At 46.9% G+C, this 21493-nt stretch overlaps 1 protein-coding gene across 1 annotated transcript in view; it reads right to left on the bottom strand.

Annotated features, from left to right (window-relative positions):
* The window catches only part of ADCY10 (adenylate cyclase 10), a 103586-nt gene that overhangs the window by 38296 nt on the left and 43797 nt on the right, over positions 1-21493 (bottom strand). Inside the window, exons 8-19 of the mRNA XM_073358100.1 lie at positions 16618-16714; positions 15486-15574; positions 14123-14314; positions 13643-13764; positions 11597-11673; positions 11225-11414; positions 8602-8657; positions 6918-7071; positions 5210-5476; positions 4918-5110; positions 3380-3466; positions 2348-2631 (exon numbers count right to left, since the gene is read on the bottom strand). Of these exons, the coding sequence (XP_073214201.1) occupies positions 2348-2631; positions 3380-3466; positions 4918-5110; positions 5210-5476; positions 6918-7071; positions 8602-8657; positions 11225-11414; positions 11597-11673; positions 13643-13764; positions 14123-14314; positions 15486-15574; positions 16618-16714 (1808 nt within the window). The remainder of the gene's footprint in view (positions 1-2347; positions 2632-3379; positions 3467-4917; positions 5111-5209; positions 5477-6917; positions 7072-8601; positions 8658-11224; positions 11415-11596; positions 11674-13642; positions 13765-14122; positions 14315-15485; positions 15575-16617; positions 16715-21493) is intronic.

The following is a 21493-nucleotide window of genomic DNA, read 5'->3' on the forward strand; positions in this document are numbered from 1 at the left end:
TGCAAGCCAGACATGCCACCGCTGAACCTGTCTGGAGCTGCCCTGCCTGCACTGATTCTTGGGACAACCCCAGACAAAAAAACGCATTTCCCCAGCCTTTGCTGCCACACCTTCCCTCCCCTCCTGTGTCAACCCCTTTGCCTAAAGAGCTGGAATAATCTCTGACCATGTTGACCTGAAATCCAGCAGCAAACGTAGCCTTTCTTTCCCTTCCCCAAAGGGGTGGACCCTTTAATATCACCAAAAATTCTGACCACCTTCTCAAGGACTCTAATAAACACTCCAGTCAGACTAGTCCCAATGCAGAGCCACTATCCTGTCACAGCTCAGAGAGCTCAGATTGTATTTTCCCTCTTTGCATTGAGTGACTGTGATATTATTGACATGAACTGTGACCATATAGATCATTGTTGCAACCAAGGTCCTATAGTTGCACCAAATCTTGTACAAAGGAAGTCGAGTAAAATGTCTATAGAAAGATTGTAATTTGCTGGTTATGATTATGCTGTCTGTATGTGTGCATCATTTTTGTATTTGAAGTTATGAATATTGGCTATGTACTTGTATCTCAATGTGTCTGATACTAAGTAGCCTCAGTGAAGCATTTGGTCAGCTTCTTGAGAAAGGACTATTCTCAGTAAGTGCCCAATCAAGAGACACTTAACTGACAATGGACTTTGGGAGACGCCAATCCATATCTGAGCTTTCCTGAGAACATTCAAACTAACATGTAAACAATGGTGTCAGCCTGCAAAAAGCTGAATAATTCATGGGCATGTGACTTTCCCAGGTGGTTACAAACTCCATCTTGTAGCTGTGACTTTGCACAGAAGAACAAAGGGGTTTCCGCCCACAAGAGAGGGAATATAAAAGGCCCCAGAAGCCCCTCTATTTTGTCTTCAGCTGGCTCAAGAGATGGCCTCTCCACCCCAAAGAGATGCCTGAAAGAAACTGGGACAAAGGCCTGTAACTATGGGGGTGTAAGTGATTGCTGGACCCAGGCCATAAACCACAATGTTGGTCTGAAAAGGATTGGGTCCAGACTAGGAAGGAGTCTAGTCTGTGAAAGAAGTTTATTGGGACATCTCTGAGAGTGAGATTTACCTGTATTCAGTTTCCTACTGTATTAGGCTTAGACTTGCTTGTTTTGTTTTATTTTGCTTGGTAACTTACTTTGTTCCACTTGTCATTATGTGGAACCACTTAAATCCTACTTTTTATACTTAATAAAACCACTTTTGCTTATTAATTAACCCAGAGTAAGTAATTAATACCTGGGGGAGCAAACAGCTGTGCATATTTCTTTATCAGTGTTATAGAGGGCAGACACTTTATGAGTTTACCCTGTATAAGCTTTATACAGAGTAAAACAGATTCATTTGGGGGTTGGATCCCATTGGGATCTGGGTTTCTGGGTGCTGGAGACAGGAGCATTTGCTAAGCCGTTTTCAGTTAAATCTGCAGCTTTGGGGGCATGGGTCAGACCCTGGGTCTGTGTTGCAGCAGATTAGCATATCTGGCTCAACAAGGCAGGGTTCTGAAGGTCAAAACTAGCAGAGAAAAGGGCTCAGAGGTAGTCTCAGCACATCAGGTGACAGTCGCAAGGGGGTCTCTGTGACCAAACCCATCACAGGAAGTAGCTGAAGGAATTTTGACAGGGCGGTTTCTGTACTAAGATGCACTCACACCTGACTGATGAATGGTGGGGCAGGAAACAAAGGTCAAGTTAACATCTTAGCCTTCTGTGCTCACCACTCTTCACCCAAACAGAGGGGATGGATGGTATCAGCTTAACTCCCTGCCTAGGGACCAAACTGATTGAGAGATCCCCTGAGCAACTGCCCTGAGATGTACTTGCAAGCCAGAACATTAGAAGGCAGTGACAAGCCAAGAACTCAATGTTAATAACAATAATACCTGGACTTTCTATGGTGCTTTTGTCAGTAGATCTCAAAGTACTTCACAAAGGAGTCAGTATAATCATCCTCATTTTACAGATGGGGAAACTGAGGCACAGAAAAATGACATGACCTGCCCAGGGTCACCCAGTAAGCCAGTGATAGAGCCAGGAATAAACCTCAGGCCTGCTGAGTCCCAATCCACTGCTCTAGTCACTAGGCTACAGTGAATCTTTGCCAAGCCACTAGAACAGCATACAGTTAGGGCCGACCATGTTTTACTAGGTGCTAGGCTATTGGGCTGTTTTGACCCTGCTTTCATGGACCCTACAGAGTCAGTCACTTGGCCATGAGCTATGTGGTTTCTCCTTTTCGGACCTGCTCCCCTCTGTTTTGTGGGAAAAGGTTGGTTTGCAGCTAAGAGCACAGAGCAGGTGCCTATCACTTACGTTTCTAGCTCCCGGGGGATGCTGACCACCCCAAGGTCCTGGCAGGCTTTTTGCAGGATCACAGAGGGCTTTAGCTCCTGCAGCTGAACGTAGATGGTTTTTGCATTGTTAATGATGCTTGCAGCAGAGACACAAGGCAGCCGTGCTTGGCAGCTGAAAGGAGCTAGAGACATGACCATAAACACTGGGATGCTGGAGAGCAAGTTGTCCAGAAATTCCCATGAGGCAGGATCAATGAAGTGGGCTTCATCAATGACAAAAATGAGAATGTCTTTCTCCACTGCCTAAAAAGGCAAAGAATCGCCTGAATAAGGTGTTGCTTCAGTTACGTATATCTTGCCTTCAGGCCAGGGCCCGGCGTGTCATACCCACAGCCCCGTGACTGCTACTCCAACCTATGGAGTGGAAGAGCAGCTGCAGCTCCTTTGTGTTGGTTAAATAAGATACTGGGGTCTGCATACACATGGATCCATGGCCCCTCCCATGGCCTGACCCCCGACTGCCTCTAACATGACTTTCTGTGCTGACTAGGGAGGAGACAAGGTCCAGAGCTTTCCTCCCAGCCAGCTCACCCCACCTCATTCATGCACCTGTAAGAGGGCTGTGTCCACGCACACCAGGGGCAATATCACCCAAGATGATTACACTCTTTTGGAAAAGGGAGTTATTTATGTTTTTCCACTCTGGGGGTGTAGTCAGTGCATTTTGGGAGGAGATCCACGCTTTGGGACAAAGCGTGAGCCAGTTTCATGGAGAATCCATCCCATAATCTGAATTTGAGAAGGGCCAGAAAGTGCACTCGGTGCTACAGAAAGACACAGTTCCTGCACTCTAACTGTAGGCATCACACAGTGAGCACAGATGACAGGAATTAGGATTGAGGCGTGATACAGAGGATAAGGACATAAGGAAAATGGCTGGGGTACACCATATTCCCAGCCTGCTAGCCAACTGCTCATTAGCAGAATCTGCAAGTCCAGTGCAGTCTGGGGAATCATTTCTCTCTGTTTCACAATGAAGAGAGTGGTTCACCTTCTGTAGTATTTTCACAAGAAATAGTTCCATCTCCTTTGTCCTTGTTTCATTGTCCATTTTGGAAACCTCGGCAGAGGTGGGAAACTAGTCAGAAAAAAATGAGAACAGTGAGCAGAAGAGGCAGCGTTCCTGTTCATAATATACACATTCATGGGAAAAGCCGTGATTGAAATGTCCAGCCTAGTGAGACACACACGTTCATCTCAGTGTCTATCCTTTTCACACAGGGATTGCATCATCTGGGCATGCATATGTGACTATACCAGGCCTGCTTCTAGATCCTCCATCTAAGTCCAGCTAAACAATTAAACTACCATCTGACAGCTCTTTGGTGACCTGTGTGAAATAAACTGTTGGTCTTAGTCCTGCTCTGGGTAGGAGGGTGCCTAAAGCAGAGGAACTATGGGGGAAATCCTGGCCCCACTGAAGTCAATGGGCATTGACTTCCCTTGTGATTCAGTTCACTCTGGTTGACTGACAGTGGACAGGCTAAGAACTGGAGGGGCTGTGATCGCTGAACTGCCCTCTCACCTAGAGAGGTGGTCCTTTCAGAGCAGAGGTGGGAAGTTGTGTGTTTACAGAAGGCTCACTCCGCCATTGTGGGAATTCTGTGGATAAGGAAAAGGGTTTCGTTCTCCAGGGCTGCCGAGCCTGCACCTTTCACCCAGCTTCCATTTTTGAAGCCTCACCCTCCATGACACCTTTTTCCCCTTACGCCTCTTTTGAAATGATGTTTCCGTGCTGTGCAGTGACAGGCAGCAAAACCAAATCACTGAAGTGTGGAAAACAAGAAATGACCCCCCCCCCCCATTTACTTTTATGGCAACTAGTGCAGATATCAGAGCGAATCTTTCCCTCCACATTCAACTTTTCTCCACTCCTGTTCCCCTTGAAAAGTCAAATGTAACTTCTCATTGGAGGGGTCCTCTTACCATAACTGACTAGCATCCACCCATTCCCTTAACTACTCTGTAAATCCCCTAAGCCCCCATCTGACCCCCCAACTCCCCAGGTGCTGCTTTCTAAGTCTTTCCTGGAATGAGTAAGAGCTTTTTCTTGCCACCTCACAAGTCTGGGTGGAATTGCTTCCCTTCCTCCTGTGTAGTTGCAGATGGTAGACATTCTGTGAATATCCTTTAGAAAGTATAGGAACAAAGTCCAGTGTGTGTGCACAAGCTAGGATTCAGGCTCACCAAACAGGTCAGCCTCATGACTGCAAGAAGGCCAATCCCAGAATAAGAGTGAGGAAGTGGGACAGGTGAAGTGGATGGCATCAGATCGACAGCATGATGCCACTAACTCTTCCATGCAGATTTAGGAACAAACATTTCTTCAGCCACACCCAGCACCCTATTTATCCCAATTATAATGACTGTGTTGAATTTCATGAGTATTCACACCTTTGATTCAGTGTGCAATTTCAGGGCAAGAACAAAAAATGCTGAGATGCCGAATTGGTGTGAAGCAAGGTAAATAACAGAACCCAGTTCCACAGACAGGCTTTTCCCCCAGAAGGTGAGGGCTTTCTCCATTACCTTAACAAGAAAGATGTTATTCAGGAGGCAATAGTAGGTCTGTTCTACCACACCTCGGAGTTTGCCTTGGAGGATGTGCTGTCTTGCATCGTAAGATTTACAGGCATCAATCCCCAGAAACATGGCCATGAGTGTCCGGATGGCAAAAAAATTCTGCTGCACATTTACCTTTGTCAGCTCCATAGCAACAACCCTGCATGGTTAAAATGAAGAGAAATTATAAGGAAGTTCTAATGGGGAGTAAGGAAGAGCCAGCACATTCTGAGAAAGAATTACAGAAACACAAACCTACCGCTTACCACATGGACATCTAGACACACAGAAAAAGCTTCCAAATGAAGGAGAAATAATGGAACCAGCGTTCTTCAGCCCTTTCTGATCGACCTCCAAGACAACTACAAGACATTTCAGCACCTGATTTTCCTTATGGATAAATGGCTGAGGATCAGCAGTGGATTTGAGCAATGTCTCCTGGTCTCTGTTTCCTCCATGGCTGGTGCAAAGCAATCTAACCGCAGAGCTCAGCCTCTCCGTTTTTCGCTTTTGTTTGAGGGACACAAAAGATTAACAGCCCTGAACTGATCTCCAACCACCTTTCCCAACCACACCCCTTTGAGTTTCTGACAGAGTCCAGACTGATCAGCCTGTTTATTGTCTTCTGGAGAGCACACCCTTGTCAAAAGCACCTGGCTGCTTTCAGTTCAGTTCCAGGCATCCCCTTGGACTCTAAAGTCATCCTGCATTGAAAGACATGCAACCATACATACCCATGAGCATCCATCCCATTAGAGCTGCTCTCATTGCCACATCACATGCATCCAAAAATGTCTTCTCTCAGTGAGGGGCCATCTCCTAGCCCCTCACTAATGACATTTTTAAAGTCTGTCCATTTCTCTTGGGGGGGAAAAACCCAGCACACGCATGAGCTTTCGTCCACAGTTTAAAAGTTGGATTAGCCCATGAAAAGCTAGTAACGCTGTGTCCAGGTAGACAGAAAACATGGGCCAGAGTTGATCAACACCTTTTGAATTTTGAAATTTCAACATTTTTAATGTTGACATTTGAAAAGTAAAAAGGACTTTTTTTGTTAATATTGACAATTTTCATGGAAATCTTTCCCTAGCTTTCAACCAAGCACTAAGCTGTTCAAAATATTTCAAATTTTTTGAATTTTTAAATTAAAGGGGGGGAAAATGAGAGGAGAATTAATAAAACAAATTAGCAGAATGCCCCCCAATTTATTTTTTAGCAGCTCTATTGGATACACTGTCTTGCTAGACATGTTTCCTCTTTAGCATCAAATAGCACTGAAATATGAATCCGACTTGATCTGGGTCATGACAGCCTCAACCAAGGAGTCTCTCATAGGATGGATGGGAGAAATAGCCAGCAGTGTCTCTTTCTGATGCGTATTCATGCCCTGCTAGTTTTGAGATTCCCAGAAATCAACTTTCCATATGCTGTCAGAAAACAGATGGACGGCTATGCCTTCTGATTCACGGGGGGTGGCTGGGTCAACAAATCAACTGGACAAGAAGCCACAGTTAATCAAAGAGCTGGTGAGGTTAATCCTTTGAACCACAAAAGGACCCATCCAACCACAAGTGAATCTCTCAGATTGCCTCATTTATTAAATGAAGAATTAGAGCAGTAGACAGACATTGATAGGTACAATTGGACCAATGGTTGTTTCACCTCCCCTGTGACTGTGCTGGCTATTCCTGTATGTGAAATAATAGCTGTACTAAAGGAGGAAGTTACTAAAAGCTCCTCTTCCCCATGCAGGGCTCATTTAAGCCATTAGAGGTCAGTTTGCAGCCAATTAGACACCGTCTCAGTCTGTGCCAGCCTCACAAAGCCTCCTACCATTGGCATTATTGCAATCTCTGTGGGAATGTTGCAGCTCAGGATCACCATGCAGGGGCAGAGGTGTGTGGGGCACAGGGGTCAGGTGTATCAAAGTGGGCCAGGTGTATCAAAGTGAAGTTAAAGGCACTTACCTGTGGCCAGCCTTCTGGCCTAAGTAGGCAATTTCAGCAAGTAACTGGCTTTTTCCATAGCCCATAAGGCCTTCATACATTATGATACGGCCTTCCGTAGACCCCACAAATCCTTTCAATAAAGTGTCATAGATTTCAAGCTCTTTTTCCCGACCTAAGAAACATTGAGTGACTGTAAGAAAGCAAAGACCAATGCACTTCCCTTTCCCTCTTTGCTTAGCAGTGGCAGCATGTCTCCATCCATATTGAAAATGCATCCATAAGTCACTGGTTCATTTCCACCTCTGCTGCAGGCCTTATCCATCCCTTTCTCCCCACTCATTTTGATAATTGCAGCTTCCCTCTGTAGCGTAGTCCCAAACCCGACTGTCCAGATTCCAGCGGCTTGCTGCTACCGTCCCCCGCAAACACACAAAGAAGTGTGACTACATTATCCCTATCCTCACACAACCCCTTGTTCATTCCAATACCCGGGGTCACTCTTCAGATTTGTTGCCAGCCTCCCTTACAGACCCTGAGCTACATTCACTGGAGCTGGCACAGGGAAGCGTAATTTACATCTCTCCTTACCAGCCTGCCAACTAGGAGATTCACCTCCAGGGAGGGCAGGTAGTAGTTGAGTGCATCAGCTCCTACAGGGAACAGGATTAAAACTTAGAGACGAGGTGGGGCTCACCCAGTATTGGGGTGCTGGGATCTAGCATTTTGCTTTAACCCCATTTGTCAGTAAAGTGAAAAGCCCTTAAAATGAAAACAACAAGGAGTCTGGTGGCACCTTAAAGACTAACAGATTTATTTGAGCATAAGCTTTCCTGGGCAAAAACCACGATGCAGCTGAAGAAGTGGGGGTTTTACCCACGAAAGCTTACGCTCAAATAAATCTGTTAGTCTTTAAGGTGCCACCGGACTCCTTGTTGTTTTTGTGGGTACAGACTAACATGGCTACCCCCGATCCTTAAAATGAAGTGGGCAGTTAACACCTCTGCTCGAAAACTTGTTTCTTCCACTAACAGGAACTAGTCCAATAAAAGCTATTCCCTCACCCACCTTGTCTATCCTGGGACCAACACAGCTACAACAACATGGCAAGCATGTATTCCATACTCTTGTCTGACCATGGACAGGTCCTGCACTCCTTAGCACCATATAAGGCCTGCAAGATCAGGCACCACAACTTCAGCGTAAAGGCCCCGTATCTTTAAGAGCATCCTGAGCACATCTCACAGCTTTACATTTCTGAATGATCCCAATGGTCAATTACTTAATATTCTCAAGTAAAAAGAAAAGGAGGACTTGTGGCACCTTAGAGACTAACCAATTCATTTGAGCATAAGCTTTCATGAGCTACAGCTCACTTCATCGGATGCATACTGTGGAAAGTACAGAAGACTTTTTTTCTGTACTTTCCACAGTATGCATCCAATGAAGTGAGCTGTAGCTCACGAAAGCTCATGCTCAAATGAATTGGTTAGTCTCTAAGGTGCCACAAGTACTCCTTTTCTTTTTGCAAATACAGACTAAGATGGCTGTTACTCTGAAACCTATCCTCCAGTAGTGGCTCCCCCTCAGACATTTCCCCCCACATCCATCTCTTCCCTGGGCATCATCTTCCCAGCAGCAACAACTGCTCCACAGGTTCCTAATGACAAACCAACTGGAATTCTGAAGAGCTCTGTCCACCTACCCAGTAAGGGGTAATACTCAGACCTCTCCTTGGTGAGATACGCTTTGCCAATCATTCTGCAAGGAGTAAGAGAAAGGAAAGCTGCAGTTAAAGAGCGAAAATACTCCTGGTCAGAATCTACATGAGTGGGGGCGCAGCTGGGCTGCCCACTCTCTCTGAATCCAAGCCCTGCTTCCAAGAAGGGTTTCATTATTCTTAAGCCTCCTGCACCCAGAAGCTCAAGTTGAGATGGGGTGAAGTAGTGTCATGGGGTTTCCCTTCGGAAGAGCGCTAAAGGAACATCAATAATTAAGGAGCCTAATGAGCCTGGTGTAATGGGAGAGTGGATTAAAATCCATCGGAGAGCTAAGAAGGAAACGAGGCACAGCAGCCTACAATTCCTCTGGTAAAGAGCAATACAATGCCCACCAGTCTGGTTTCCTGAGGCTCCTCAAGGATCTGAAGGTAACAAACAATTTTGTACTGCAAATGGGCGAGAGATGAGAGACAAGTAGGAATAGACAGAGTCAATGAAGCTTGCAGGGGAAAAGATAAGGAAAGCAAAAAAAAAAAAAGCAGAATGAGTTAATACTAGGCAAAGGCTGTAAGGAGAATAAGGAGGCTGTAAGGAGAATCTATAAACATGTCATGGGAAAAAGAAAGTAAAGCCATTAATAAGGAAGAATGTTGATATAATCGGTGATTACTCTGAACTACTGCGCTGCTTTTTAAAATCTCTCTTTAGCAAGCTATACATTAACAACAGCCCGGCTCCTGCAAATTGCTTCCCACATACGGACTCCCACTGATTTTAATGGGGCTCCTTCCACAGAGAGGAACTTGTAAGAATGTAGCCTTGGATTTGGACAATGAGAGCAAGGCAGTTCTTATATAAACAGCTGTTGATGAAAGGAGGTATCAGGATATATGAAAAAACAAAACACATGCAAACTTGGTCTCTGAACTCAATAATTAGCTAGCTACACCACAGTTGCTATGAACTTGGATTTTTCTGTACTGCACCTTTAAATTTCTGCCAGCACAGCTGATGCAGCATGTTCCCAAGAAGGGACCCAAACTGTGCTCCCTCATGGAGACTTTACATTCGTTCTTTCTTAGTCTGTTGTGCCCCTTAATCTGAACTGAAAGTCATTCGGACTGAGACTACAGGGCTGTTCTAGGTGTATGGAGAAACACTGCATGCTTCTACATTTCCATGGTGCAGTTCTCTGTCTCCAAGTAGCTGGAGCTGATGAGGGAGTGGGAGAGAGATGCAAATGAGACACTATAGTTACCCATTCTCTCAAACATGAGGCTTGATTGAAGGTATGCCAGTTGAAGCTATTTTTACACTAAGCTATTTGCTGTCCAAGCAGCTGTTTGTCTCCTTGACTAAGTTGCCTTGAGTTTATCTTGTGTGGGGGGAAGTACAGGACTTTGGAGATGAAATTTCCTAAGACAGCTGTGAGATGATGCCCTGGATTTTGGCAAGGATGATGCACATTGTGGCTTTGAACAGACAGGATAGCACTCACACCCCTTTGTGCTGATCAAAGGTAATTTGCCCTTTCATCACCCCCACCCCACCGTGGTAAAATGGGGGTGTGACTCTGGAAGCCCCTCAATGCCAACTAGCAGAGGGCACCCCTACTGTAACTCACATCAGGTCTGACATACGCATTACCCCAACATACTGTTGTCATGATATATATCTCAAAGATGTCATGAAAGGTATTGTATATAACCTGGTGACATGCTGGTTCCAAAAATCACTGTGTGATGTATGTACAGGTTGGGTACAAAGTGTTATAGATGTGTGCTGGAAATATATTCATGAAAAGTGTTTGGGAAGTAGAGCGTAAAACCCAGTCTGTCCTAGGCAAAGGCATGCATATTTACCTGTCTTACCTGGGTTACCAGCAGAGGACAATGGAAGTATATTTACATATAAGGAAAATAAAGACATCAAGCTAAACAAGCGGGGGAGAAGACTGTGGACTTTGAGTAATATAAGGGGAACAAAAAGACCTTTTAGTTCTCTATCACTGAGGGGACAGTGGAGTCCAGCACCTTTTGACCTATGAAAGCTGGATTCTCTTGGCCGGAGAGGCAAGAGCTGATGGAAACATGATGTGAGAAACTGCTTAGGCAAAGACTGCAACTTGCTCAGATTGAGTTTTCATCATTAGAAAGTGTGTTTTGTTTTGTTTGTGACCTTGCCTGTCTCTTTTGCCCTTGCTTAGTGTCACTTAAATCCAAGGGCTTTGTGCATAACCTTTTTCTTGTTTTATTACAAAACCGTCTCAGTTCTGTGTATTAAAGTGAAGTGTGAGGCCTCAGCTAACCTCACAGGCTGGTGTGTGCTCTGTCTCTTTGGAGGCAGTGAGCGTAACATGAGGGACTGGATGCTGCAGGGAGACATCTCTGGGGAACTCGCAGCTGGGGCTTACTGATTGTTACCAGCAAGCCAAGGTTTAGACTGGCAGAGTCTTGAGGAGTTTGCTGGCAAGGCAGACAGGCTGCTGTGTCAGGGACCTGCCACAGAGCTTAGCAGTACCAAAGTTCTTGCTCTTGCTAAGGCAGAGTGGTAACAGTGGCTCACAGTTCTGAGTGTTCTGAGCTTGACGTCACAGGGGGCACTTACGTTTTCTCACTGATGCCAAGATAATGATAAACCACGCCGGGATTCACAACTCCTTTCATCTCAGTCTGGGGGAGCTCTTCGAAGAAGTAATGAGGCAGCCTGGAGTTGGCGTAGGTCACTGCATCACAGGACACTAACCCTGGATAATACATCATCATCCGGGCAGCAAGATTCACCTTCTGGCCAATGACTGTGTTGTGGAGAGAGCAAGAAAATGGGCACTGAAAAGTTAACTGAGTTCCCACCCACCATCCTGTGGACAGCTCCATGCATACATACCCCTCCACCAGCAAAAATATGCAGCCTACACACACACTCCATGGGTACCCAGGGGATACCAAACATGCACACGACCAGAGAAACAGACTGTACCTGTGTATTCATGCCTTACACGATGGCCAACTACTCCACAGAACACTGGCCCGCTGGTTACTCCGATGGAAACTAGCCTAGCAAGCAATGAGAGCAACATGGAGTCGGCAATCCCAAATGTCCAGTCCCTCTTGCCGCATCTGCTCACGCACCCTCTCCCCACCCGCACTCCTGTAGTGCTAATTTGTATTGACTATCCCCACATCAGCCAGCTAGGTCTCCGAACAACCTGTGTGCAGCTCTGTGTGTGCGCAAAAGGGATGGAGAAGGATGCAAGGAGGTTCCCTCACGCACATCCCCATGTAATGACAGTTCTTGTGCTTCCCAGAGTGCAGAGTGCTATGAGCTACCATCGCTGTTGGAACTAGCCTCCCCAGAGAGATAGACCACAGCCCCACCTGCTTGCCACCCCAGCTAGCAGAGCTGACCCCAGGCCAAAGGGAGCCCCTGTCCATCCTTTGCAAGGGTGCCACAGAGGCCGCATTCCTTAGGCAACTCCACAGGCACAATGTCTCTTTGACCTCCCCATGGGTTGCGAGTCCCTGTTCTCCCTGTAATGCAAAGCCACAATTGAGCCCTCATTTCCTGGTGTGGAGCTGGAGGTGAAGCCCTGCCTGAAAGTTCAAGGAAGTATTCACATTTTCTCAACACATTTATCTGCCCACAGTAAAAATCCTGCATCCTTAAAATGCTTCCATGGGTGAGGGAGTGGTGAGATGGGTGTAGAGTTTCAGCCCTCCCTCCTTGCATCATCCAGCTGTCCAGTTGGTTATACCACACCCATCACTATGGTATGTGTGTGCTTCCCATATTTATAATGGGTGCACACAGCAGAAAACTGCTTAACTTTAATTGTCACTGGACACTGATCTCGCAGGGTACTCATGCCTGGAATTTAATTCTCTCACATGTGACTGGTTGAATTTCCCTGGCTCTTTATGGTTGGCATGCCCCTTAAAGGGAGTGGCTACTGAGCAAAGCACACACCCCTATTGGCTATCACGCACTGTTCCCAGTTGAATATAAATGCTGCCCTCTGAGTGTGCCGGTCTGAATTCTCCCTGCTGGAGAGTCAGGAGCTGGAGGGACGTCAGAAAAGGAGAGTCAGGTTACACAAAGACTCAAAGAGATCAGTGCCAGTGGTGTGAAAAGGGCGTGTGGTTTGGTCTGGTCTTGTCATTTATAGACACAAAAGGGGACAAAGGCTCTGGTCCCACAAACATGCAGGAATTTAATTTGAAGCCTCAGTGAAATCAGCAGTGCTTGCATGCCAAGGCACAGGCCTCAAAAATTCAGCAGCCAGACCAGAGCGTGCTGGAAGGTAGGAGGGGGTGAAGTGCTCTCTCCAAGCACTGCTGGAGTCCTGCCAGCGGACGGGCCTCGGGGTCCCCTTCAGTCGGGAGCTCCTCCACCAAATGCAGTCAAGAAGGGCTTGATGGGACCTTTGGAGGCCAGTGGGGTGGGGGGTGACAGTCAGTAGGGGTTTGGCTCATGCTCTGTCCTGTTACCAATGCTCTCAAGGAGCAAAATGCCTTTAGAGCTCAAAAATTTGCCATTCTCACACAAATGGAGCTGAGAATCCTGCACAGCTGGTGTCGGGTTAGTGAAAGACACATTGCTCTCTCTTTTCTGCAGGGCCTGAACTTGGGGATTGGAGTTTCTTGGGCTGTTGTGGGATGGGTCAGTGAAGGTGGTTGGCTTTGCAGTTCGCTCTTAAGGCTGCTGAGGTTCACGGTCATCCTGAGCAGGTTCCAGATTCATGGCCAGTCGCTATAAAAGTTCCATCACCTGCACCCACCAGTACCACCCCTGCGGTTGCGGTTCTATTGCTCCAGTAGCATGTAGCTGTCTTAGGAGGTCAGGGTCACATAGCGTGAGGGGGAGCCCAGGTAAACTGGGCTAATCCCAAATTTTGTCTCCCAGCTGTCATGTCACTGCCTTCTGCCCACTAGGGGGGCCTTCCTGTTGGGATGAGGGAGTTTAGATGGCAAACAAGCCCAATAGCACCCCTGTAGACAACGTGGAGAACTTCACCTTCCTGCTTACTTTATTTTCATGAGCTTCTCAGAACAGAAGTTGAAGATTTTAAATGCACTGTCCAAGGCGTGGGTGCTCTCGTCAGCCTGCTTATCCCCAGGGAGCCCGAACACACACAGGAACGTGCAGCCCTGCCAGGGAGGGGAAAGAAAACACCAGAGGGGGGAGGTTTTTTTCCAAAGAGCAAATCAGTAACAATGTCTGTAGCAAACAGTTCCACTGTGCTCCAGCTCTCCCACCCACCCTGTTAGAGTTGTGCTGTCACACACCACCCCCAAAATGCTCTGGGAGGCCCCACCACCACCCCAGACTCAGTCTCTTCAGCACTGAGCTTCTTATCATTCCTCCTGATGGCTGCCCTCCACCTCCCTTCTCTATCCCTAATGACAACACCACTGTCCTTCCTGCCTCCTACTAGTCCTGCACTCTCAAGGGAATGTTTGCCAGCTCTGGCTGCCTGGCTGGCATGGCCTTGAAGCTCTGACTCACTTTGTCAAACATAAAGACTTTGTTGATTTTGCCACTGAAGACGTGGATGGTGTCTGAGATCTTCATGCTGGCATTGTGGATAGCCTGGCACAGATGCAAGGTATTGGCGCTTTCATCAAACTGCAGGTTTACAAAGACAATTGTGACTGGCCGAAGCTCAGATAAATATTCCAGAGGTTGGTTGTCATCAATCTGAAAAAGAGCCGGATGTACTCAACAGTCCGTACTCCTGATGAGCGGGAAGCATTCGCTACTCCATATACCCCTCCTCCAGCTGGGCTGACTCTACTCTCAGATACAGGTGCTAACTTCATGAGGGCAAAGATGTTAGATCAGCTATTGCCATAGGAAGGAGTGGGCCCCCATCAATGGGAAGCACTCTCCAGGCTCAGGAAGATGATCCTTTCAGCACAGGACTGGGAAATGAGGCTAGGCACCAAGGGGACAAAGGGGGAGATAGCTGAGCAGAGCCTGTCAATGTGACTTTGCTACAACCCAGGTCTCCCCATAAACTTTAAAATTTTAAACGGAACAAAGAAAAAACTTTTTCATACACCTTACAATTAGCCTGTGGAACACATTGCCTGCAGTCAAGAACTCAGCAGATTTCAAAAAATGATGACAACGTCCAATGTTACAATAGTAAGGATTTTTTTAAATAAAACCCAAGAGTTTTGGAAGGGATCTAAACCCTCATGTCTCAGGTCATAAGCCAAGGGAGCGGGGAGGAGAAAACTTTCCATGTGAACAAGTTGATCCACAACTACACACTGCAAGGTTTCTTGTATTTTCCTCTGTATCATAGAATCACAGAATATTAGGATTGGAAGAGACCTCAGGAGGCCATGTTGTCCAATCCCCTGCTCAAAGCAGGACCAACACCAACTAAATCATCCCAGCCAGGGCTTTGTCAAGCTGGGCCTTAAAAACCTCTAAGGATGGAGATTCCACCACCTCCTTAGGTAACCCATTCCAGTGCTTCACCACTCTCCTAGTGAAATAGTGTTTTCTAATATCCAACCTAGACCTCCCCCACTGCAGCGTGAGACCATTGCTTCTTGTTCTGTCATCTGCCACCACTGAGAACAGCCTAGATCCATCCTCTTTGGAACCCCCTTTCAGCTAGTTGAAGGCTGCTATCAAATCCCCCCCTCACTCTACTCTTCTGCAGACTAAATAACCCCAGTTCCCTCAGCTTCTCCTTGTAAATCATGTGCCCCAGCTCCCTAATCATTTTTGTTGCCCTTCGCTGGACTCTTCCCAACTAGACATCGAGCATCAGCAGAACCTCAGAAAAATTCTAGCTGTGTAAAGCACAGACCGTCACGCCAAAAAACAAAATTCTATGAAGTTACTGCACTACCTTCTTCAGAATGTTTCTCATCACAAACTTCCGGAGGGACTTCTCCAGCTTATCATTAGGAGACAATGTGGAGGTTTCTCTGAGGATACCTAGGGGAGGAAATTTAGTGCTTTAAATAGGAGAAGGAAGACTTGTGGTTAAAGCGTAAGGTTTTATTCCTGGCTTTGCTCAAGGGCAGACTTTTGCCAGTGAGGACTGGACAGTGCCTGGATGGGGCTGGAGATTCTTGTCTAACCTATTTCACTTACAATCTTGAAAATGCAAATCACAGTTGCATAGGTGCTGAATTTCTAATCTGCCGGGGGGTGCTCCCCCCGGCTCCCTGCAGGCCCCGCCCCCACTTCACCCCTTCCCCCAAGGCCCCAGCCTTGCCCTGCTTCTTCCCACTCCTGCTCTGCCCCACCCCGCCTCTTCCCTGCCCCTTCCTGCTCCTTCCCTGCCTAGTTCTGCCCCTCCCCCGAGCACACTACACCCTTTCTCCTCCTCCCTCTCCCCCAGCACCTCCTGACACAGCGAAACAGCTGATCCGTGGTAGGCGCTGGGAGGGAGGGGGAGGCGCTGATCAGTGAGGCCCACGAGTGGGCAGAAGGCACTGGGGGGAGTGGGAGGTTCTGGTAAGTGGGCTGCTGGTCAGTGCGCAGTACCCACCATTTTTCCCCATGGGTGCTCCAGCCCTGGTGCACCCACGGAGTTGGCACCTATGCACAGTTGGGGTTTTTTATTAGAAAATTCCTTGTGTGCTTATATCAGCACCACTGAAAGCTTGCTCGCCCAGAAAGACTGTAGGCACTGAGCAGGGGTCCCTATAGTATCTCTTCTTGCCAGCCAGGGGCCTCCATAGAGCTGACCCAGAAGGTAGGGAGAGGGTCTCTTCTCCTCCACAGTCAGTGTACCCCTTGCTGGTGTCCACACAGGTTGAAGCCAGCAGGGGGGAGAGGGAGTTGAAATTCAGCTGGCTGCCTCGGGATTTTAGTGGCAGGTAATGGAGGAGTACACAGGAACTCAAAGGGGTACAGGGCAGGGGCCCACATGTGCAGTCCATTCACCCTCTCACATTTACACTGACGGAAAACAGGAATTTCTGCCTGCTGTCTCCCTGGGGTTCAGCGCAGTAGAAGGAAGAGGGACTCACTGTTACTTTCACCAGTGGGGTAGTTCTGTAGGTATTCAGTACATTTCCAGAAGAACTCGTCAAACTCAGTCTCAGAGATGTTCTTTATGTATCTAGCCTGAAGGCAGACAGAATTAAAGGCATCTGTCCGCTTCCCCAAGCCTAGTGTAGAATTATTCAATAAAATGCACTCCCATCCTTCACTGTCACCTCCATCATCAACCTCCCTGTCAACTGGATGGAGGACACAGCAGTAATCAGCAAAGATTTTTTGGCTGGAGCAAAACAAATGACTACGCTCCCAACAAATGCAGCAAAGTGATTCTGCAGCCTCCAAAGCTGGCTGCAGAGCCTTCCAGTTCCACAGTCTTTCTCCTGCTGGGTATCTGTCCAAGCCACCAATCCTGCAAAGGCTTACATACGTGCTTAACTTTAAGCACCTGATTGGCCCCAATGATTTCAACGGGTTTACTCCTATGCAGGTGCAGGAATGAAGCCCAGTTTCTTCTCATGACGTCTGTCGCTGAACTATCTCAGTGCCTCCAGAAAGATACTAACTAAAATCACAATAGGCCCACAGTCTGATTCTCCTCCCCAGCCTCACAGCTGCTCTCCAAGAACCAGTGCAAGGCGTAAGAGGGGGATGCTCAAAATAACTGGTGGGCTGCAGGTAGCAATGCTCCCACTTCCACTCCTTGGCAGGTTGGTCGTATTTTCAGAGTTCAAAGTGGGGACACCGGCGTTGGTGAGGGGGATGGGTCAGGGGAACTGTGTGTTATCCTGTCAGGATGAGTACTTGGGGCCTTTTACAGGAAAAGGTAAGGAAAGTGAGAACAGTATTTACCCCTCTGTGACCCCTTTCTTGTTCTGTCCTAGCTCTAATGTCTCCCATTCCAACCTAGCTGTACCCTACCACACCCCGACCGCCCCCTCCACAGTCACTGATCCACCTACACCCTCAGTCACAAACCAACTCCATCAACCTTCCCCCCAAACTCTTCCCTCAGCTCCCCACCTGCTGAGAAACACGCCTCACAAACACACCTTTTCACCCAGGCTGAGATCCGCCCTCTTCCTAACAGGCCTCCACAGCTCAGGCCCACATCCTCAGCTCTGAGCCCTGGCCACCAGATAGCCCCAGGCTCAGAATGCCCTCACACACTCCTCCAGCTCTAGTGAATCCATTCCCAGGCTCCAAAATCTTCCCCCTCCTACCTGACACCCACCACCACCAATCTCAGATGCCCCCCAGGTCGGAACCCTGCCCCCTGCTGAGAAAGCTCTGGTATTCACTGCTCTGCACCTCCTCCCTCTGCCATTTGCATCCCTTCTCTTGCAGAGTCTCTTGCAGGGGCTGGAGGCTGCAGGGAGCATGGATAAAGAGCCCCAAATTCTGGCTTTGTGGCTCTGTCCTCTGCAGTACAACACCTACACTACCCAGGTCTGAGATCACTGGTGGGGCTTGTTGGATCATATTAAAGAAGTTCTGTATTAAAATCACAAATGAGTTTGATTCCCCATAGTTTAAATTCCAGGGTATTACTAATTAAGAGGTCTCTTGGTTTTTGGTACTGTTTCTCTCCCTCTGTGTGTGGAACTTGCAAGCAGCTAATTGCGTTAGTACATTCTAAGACAGAGTCTGTTCTCAAAGCAATTCACAGAGAGAGAGATTCAAAGCAATACTCTGCAACAACAGAAACAGCACCCAGAGACTCCCCGCCCTTTTGTTGTATTAACAATTGTGATTAAAATAGAGCTAGAGGATGTATGTGGATGGATGCTTGGTGTGGATAATAACTGAATGATCAGGGAGGTGCCAGCCTAAGAATCCAATGTCCATCGGCTGAAGAAGGCGTCAAGTGGAAATAACCAGAGGACACCCCCCGCCCCCCCCTGCCCCCCCCCCCCCCCCCCGAGAGCAGACTGGAATCCACCCAACAGCCTCAAGAATGGAAGAACCAAAGAACAAGATAACATTTAGCAGCACGGAGCCCTCAGGAATGTGCTATCTGCTGATTGATTCAGCAACAGCATGATGAAGCAATTCCCACAGACTGGCATAGGAAGAAATTCCTATGAAAATAGACTCTAAAAAGTGAGAACTTTGGGGGGTCTGATTCTGCAAACCAACTTCTAGGAGCATCAGATGAGCATCTGACAAGGCCCTGCTCCCTCCTCATGTCCAGGCCACCTGGCCTGTGGCTTGGCATGAGCAACCCTAAGGCTGGTAACTATGATAACAACCGTGCAGAACCTCTGTGTGTGTGTGTGTGTTTGTATGAATGAATAAATATGAGATTGAATGGAATGTTATAACTATAACTAACTGCTTACTATGATTCTTTCTGTATTCACAATAAATGTGGTATTTTGCCTTTTCCCCTTTAATAAGATCCTGCTGGTTTTTATTTTATTGGTATAACATTTTGGTGGAGAATTGCGAAAGGGGGAATATTGGTAAAAAACCTCAGTTATTGTAAATATTGGTGTGCACACCGCCAGCTCTATTGAGCTAGGCATTTCTATTAGATTAAACCAGACCTGCTGGCCTCCGGGAAGGTAGTAGGGGACCTGCTGGCCTCCGAGAAGGTAGCAGGGAAAACAGATTAAACCAGACCTGCTGGCCTCCAGGAAGGTAGTAGGGGACCTGCTGGCCTCCGAGAAGGTAGCAGGGAAGAACAGGTTAACCGGACCTGCTGGCCTCCGGGAAGGTAGCAGGGAGAAATAGGTTAACCGGACCTGCTGGCCTCCAGGAAGGTAGCAGGGGACCTGCTGGCCTCCGAGAAGGTAGTAGTGGGAAATAGGTTTAACCGGATCTGCTGGCCTCCGGGAAGGTAGCAGGGGACCTGCTGGCCTCTGAGAAGGTAGCAGGGAAGAACAGGTTAACCGGACCTGCTGGCCTCCGAGAAGGTAGCAGGAAGAAATAGGTTAACCGGACCTGCTGGCCTCCAGGAAGGTAGCAGGGGACCTGCTGGCCTCCGAGAAGGTAGCAGGGAGAAATAGGTTTAACCGGATCTGCTGGCCTCCGGGAAGGTAGCAGGGGACCTGCTGGCCTCTGAGAAGGTAGCAGGGAAGAACAGGTTAACCGGACCTGCTGGCCTCCGAGAAGGTAGCAGGAAGAAATAGGTTAACCGGACCTGCTGGCCTCCAGGAAGGTAGCAGGGGACCTGCTGGCCTCCGAGAAGGTAGCAGGGAGAAATAGGTTAACCGGACCTGCTGGCGTCCGGGAAGGTAGCAGGGGACCTGCTGGCCTCCGAGAAGGTAGCAGGGGAAAAACGCATAGATTAAGCTATGATTTCAGAATCTAGGCTGTGTCACTTTCTAAGTAATACCAGCAGTGACAAAGAGATTGAAATATCCATGTTAAGATGTTTAAAAGAAAACAGGGTAAGCCAGTACCAGAGGGAGGAATGGAGTCAGAAGGAACTCCAACCTCACCTTTTATTAAAAAAATTATACCTTTTAAACAAATCCTTCAAAAATTTGGGCACAGTCCTTGGACTAAACAACCCTAGCTGATATCTGCACTATTTCGGACCTGGAGGATAGATTGGCTCAGTATATCCTCATATACAAACCTTCTAGTGCTGCCAAAAGAGATGCAGCAGCAATTTGGTTGTTGTGGGAGGCATGTAAGGATTCTTCCCTCTGCTTGTCTTCATGAAAGGAGGAAAAGGCACAAATGGAAAAGGGAGCCACAATAAGTTGGGTTTTCTTTTTTTAGATTGCTGTGTGTTTTGGAAGCAGAAGTTTAAAAAGTGACCAAAACTCTGGTGAAAGTTGATTGTGTCCCTTTTAAGATAGTCTCAGGAAGTGTCTGACAAAATGCAAATTATCTAAATGATAAAGGAAGGAAAGAACTAGCAGCACAAAGGAGCTGCAGATAAAGGACACACCTGGTCAGCAAACAAATTGTCTAAATAAAAGGCATGGGATAACAAGATAATTTTAATAGTGTGTATGATTTTTGGAAAAACCCTTTAAGGTCGTATGGTAATGATGCTTCACAGTTATTACTTGTAAATAAAACTTAAAGCTTAACACAGCAGGAAAAACATTGTAAACTTGGTCTGCTGTATAAGAAGGAAAACTCAGGGATTTAATGACTAAACAGTGGGATAATTTCCCCATAACCCTTAAAAGATAAAAGCCATTGAAACCTGGCCTGCCTATAGAACAATAACAGGAAAATGTGGGGGCAATTCCTCTGTTTTGCCTGCAATCAGCAAGGGTATTTGTAAAAGAAATATTTTAAGCAATAATCTGCCACCCCAAAAGGGGTAGAAACATGTTCTTTTTGTCTTTCAGAAAATCAGGAAAAGCTGATGCCAGCTGAAGAGCAACCCAATACCATGAATCTACTGTCACAATAGAAATTGTGTTTTGTGTTCTATGTTTTGTCTTCTGTTTTGTCTTGTTGCTAACACTGTTGTGTGTTTAAAAAAAAAAATACTAAACACCTGCAGGTAATTAAAAATAAATTAAGCTGTCCCAGCTACAGGACAGCCTGATACAAAAACAAGTACATGCCAATATAGACTTGGTCCAAATTGGTCTGGGTAACCTAAAAGGCCGATGGAAACTTTGGTAATGGCTTAATACTATCACATGGCTTATGCATAAGAAAAAAATTTAGAAATAGGAAACTACACAGCCATAGCTATGGGATGCACTGAAATGCAGATACTTGCATTAGCTACTTTGGAACACAAAATGTTCTGGGTCATATTGGGAAATATTAAGGGTTTGAGGCATTTGTTAAAACAAAGAAAGAGATCATTGTTTGACACTTATCAATATGAATGGATGCAATACATTTCCAGTATTGTAAAACCAGACTTGTTAATGGGAGAAATTGTTGTCAAAATTGCACACCAACAGTCCCTGGAGGCAAAGG

The sequence above is a fragment of the Lepidochelys kempii genome, chromosome 8 (assembly GCF_965140265.1).
Source record: "Lepidochelys kempii isolate rLepKem1 chromosome 8, rLepKem1.hap2, whole genome shotgun sequence".
Lineage (NCBI taxonomy): Eukaryota > Metazoa > Chordata > Testudines > Cheloniidae > Lepidochelys > Lepidochelys kempii.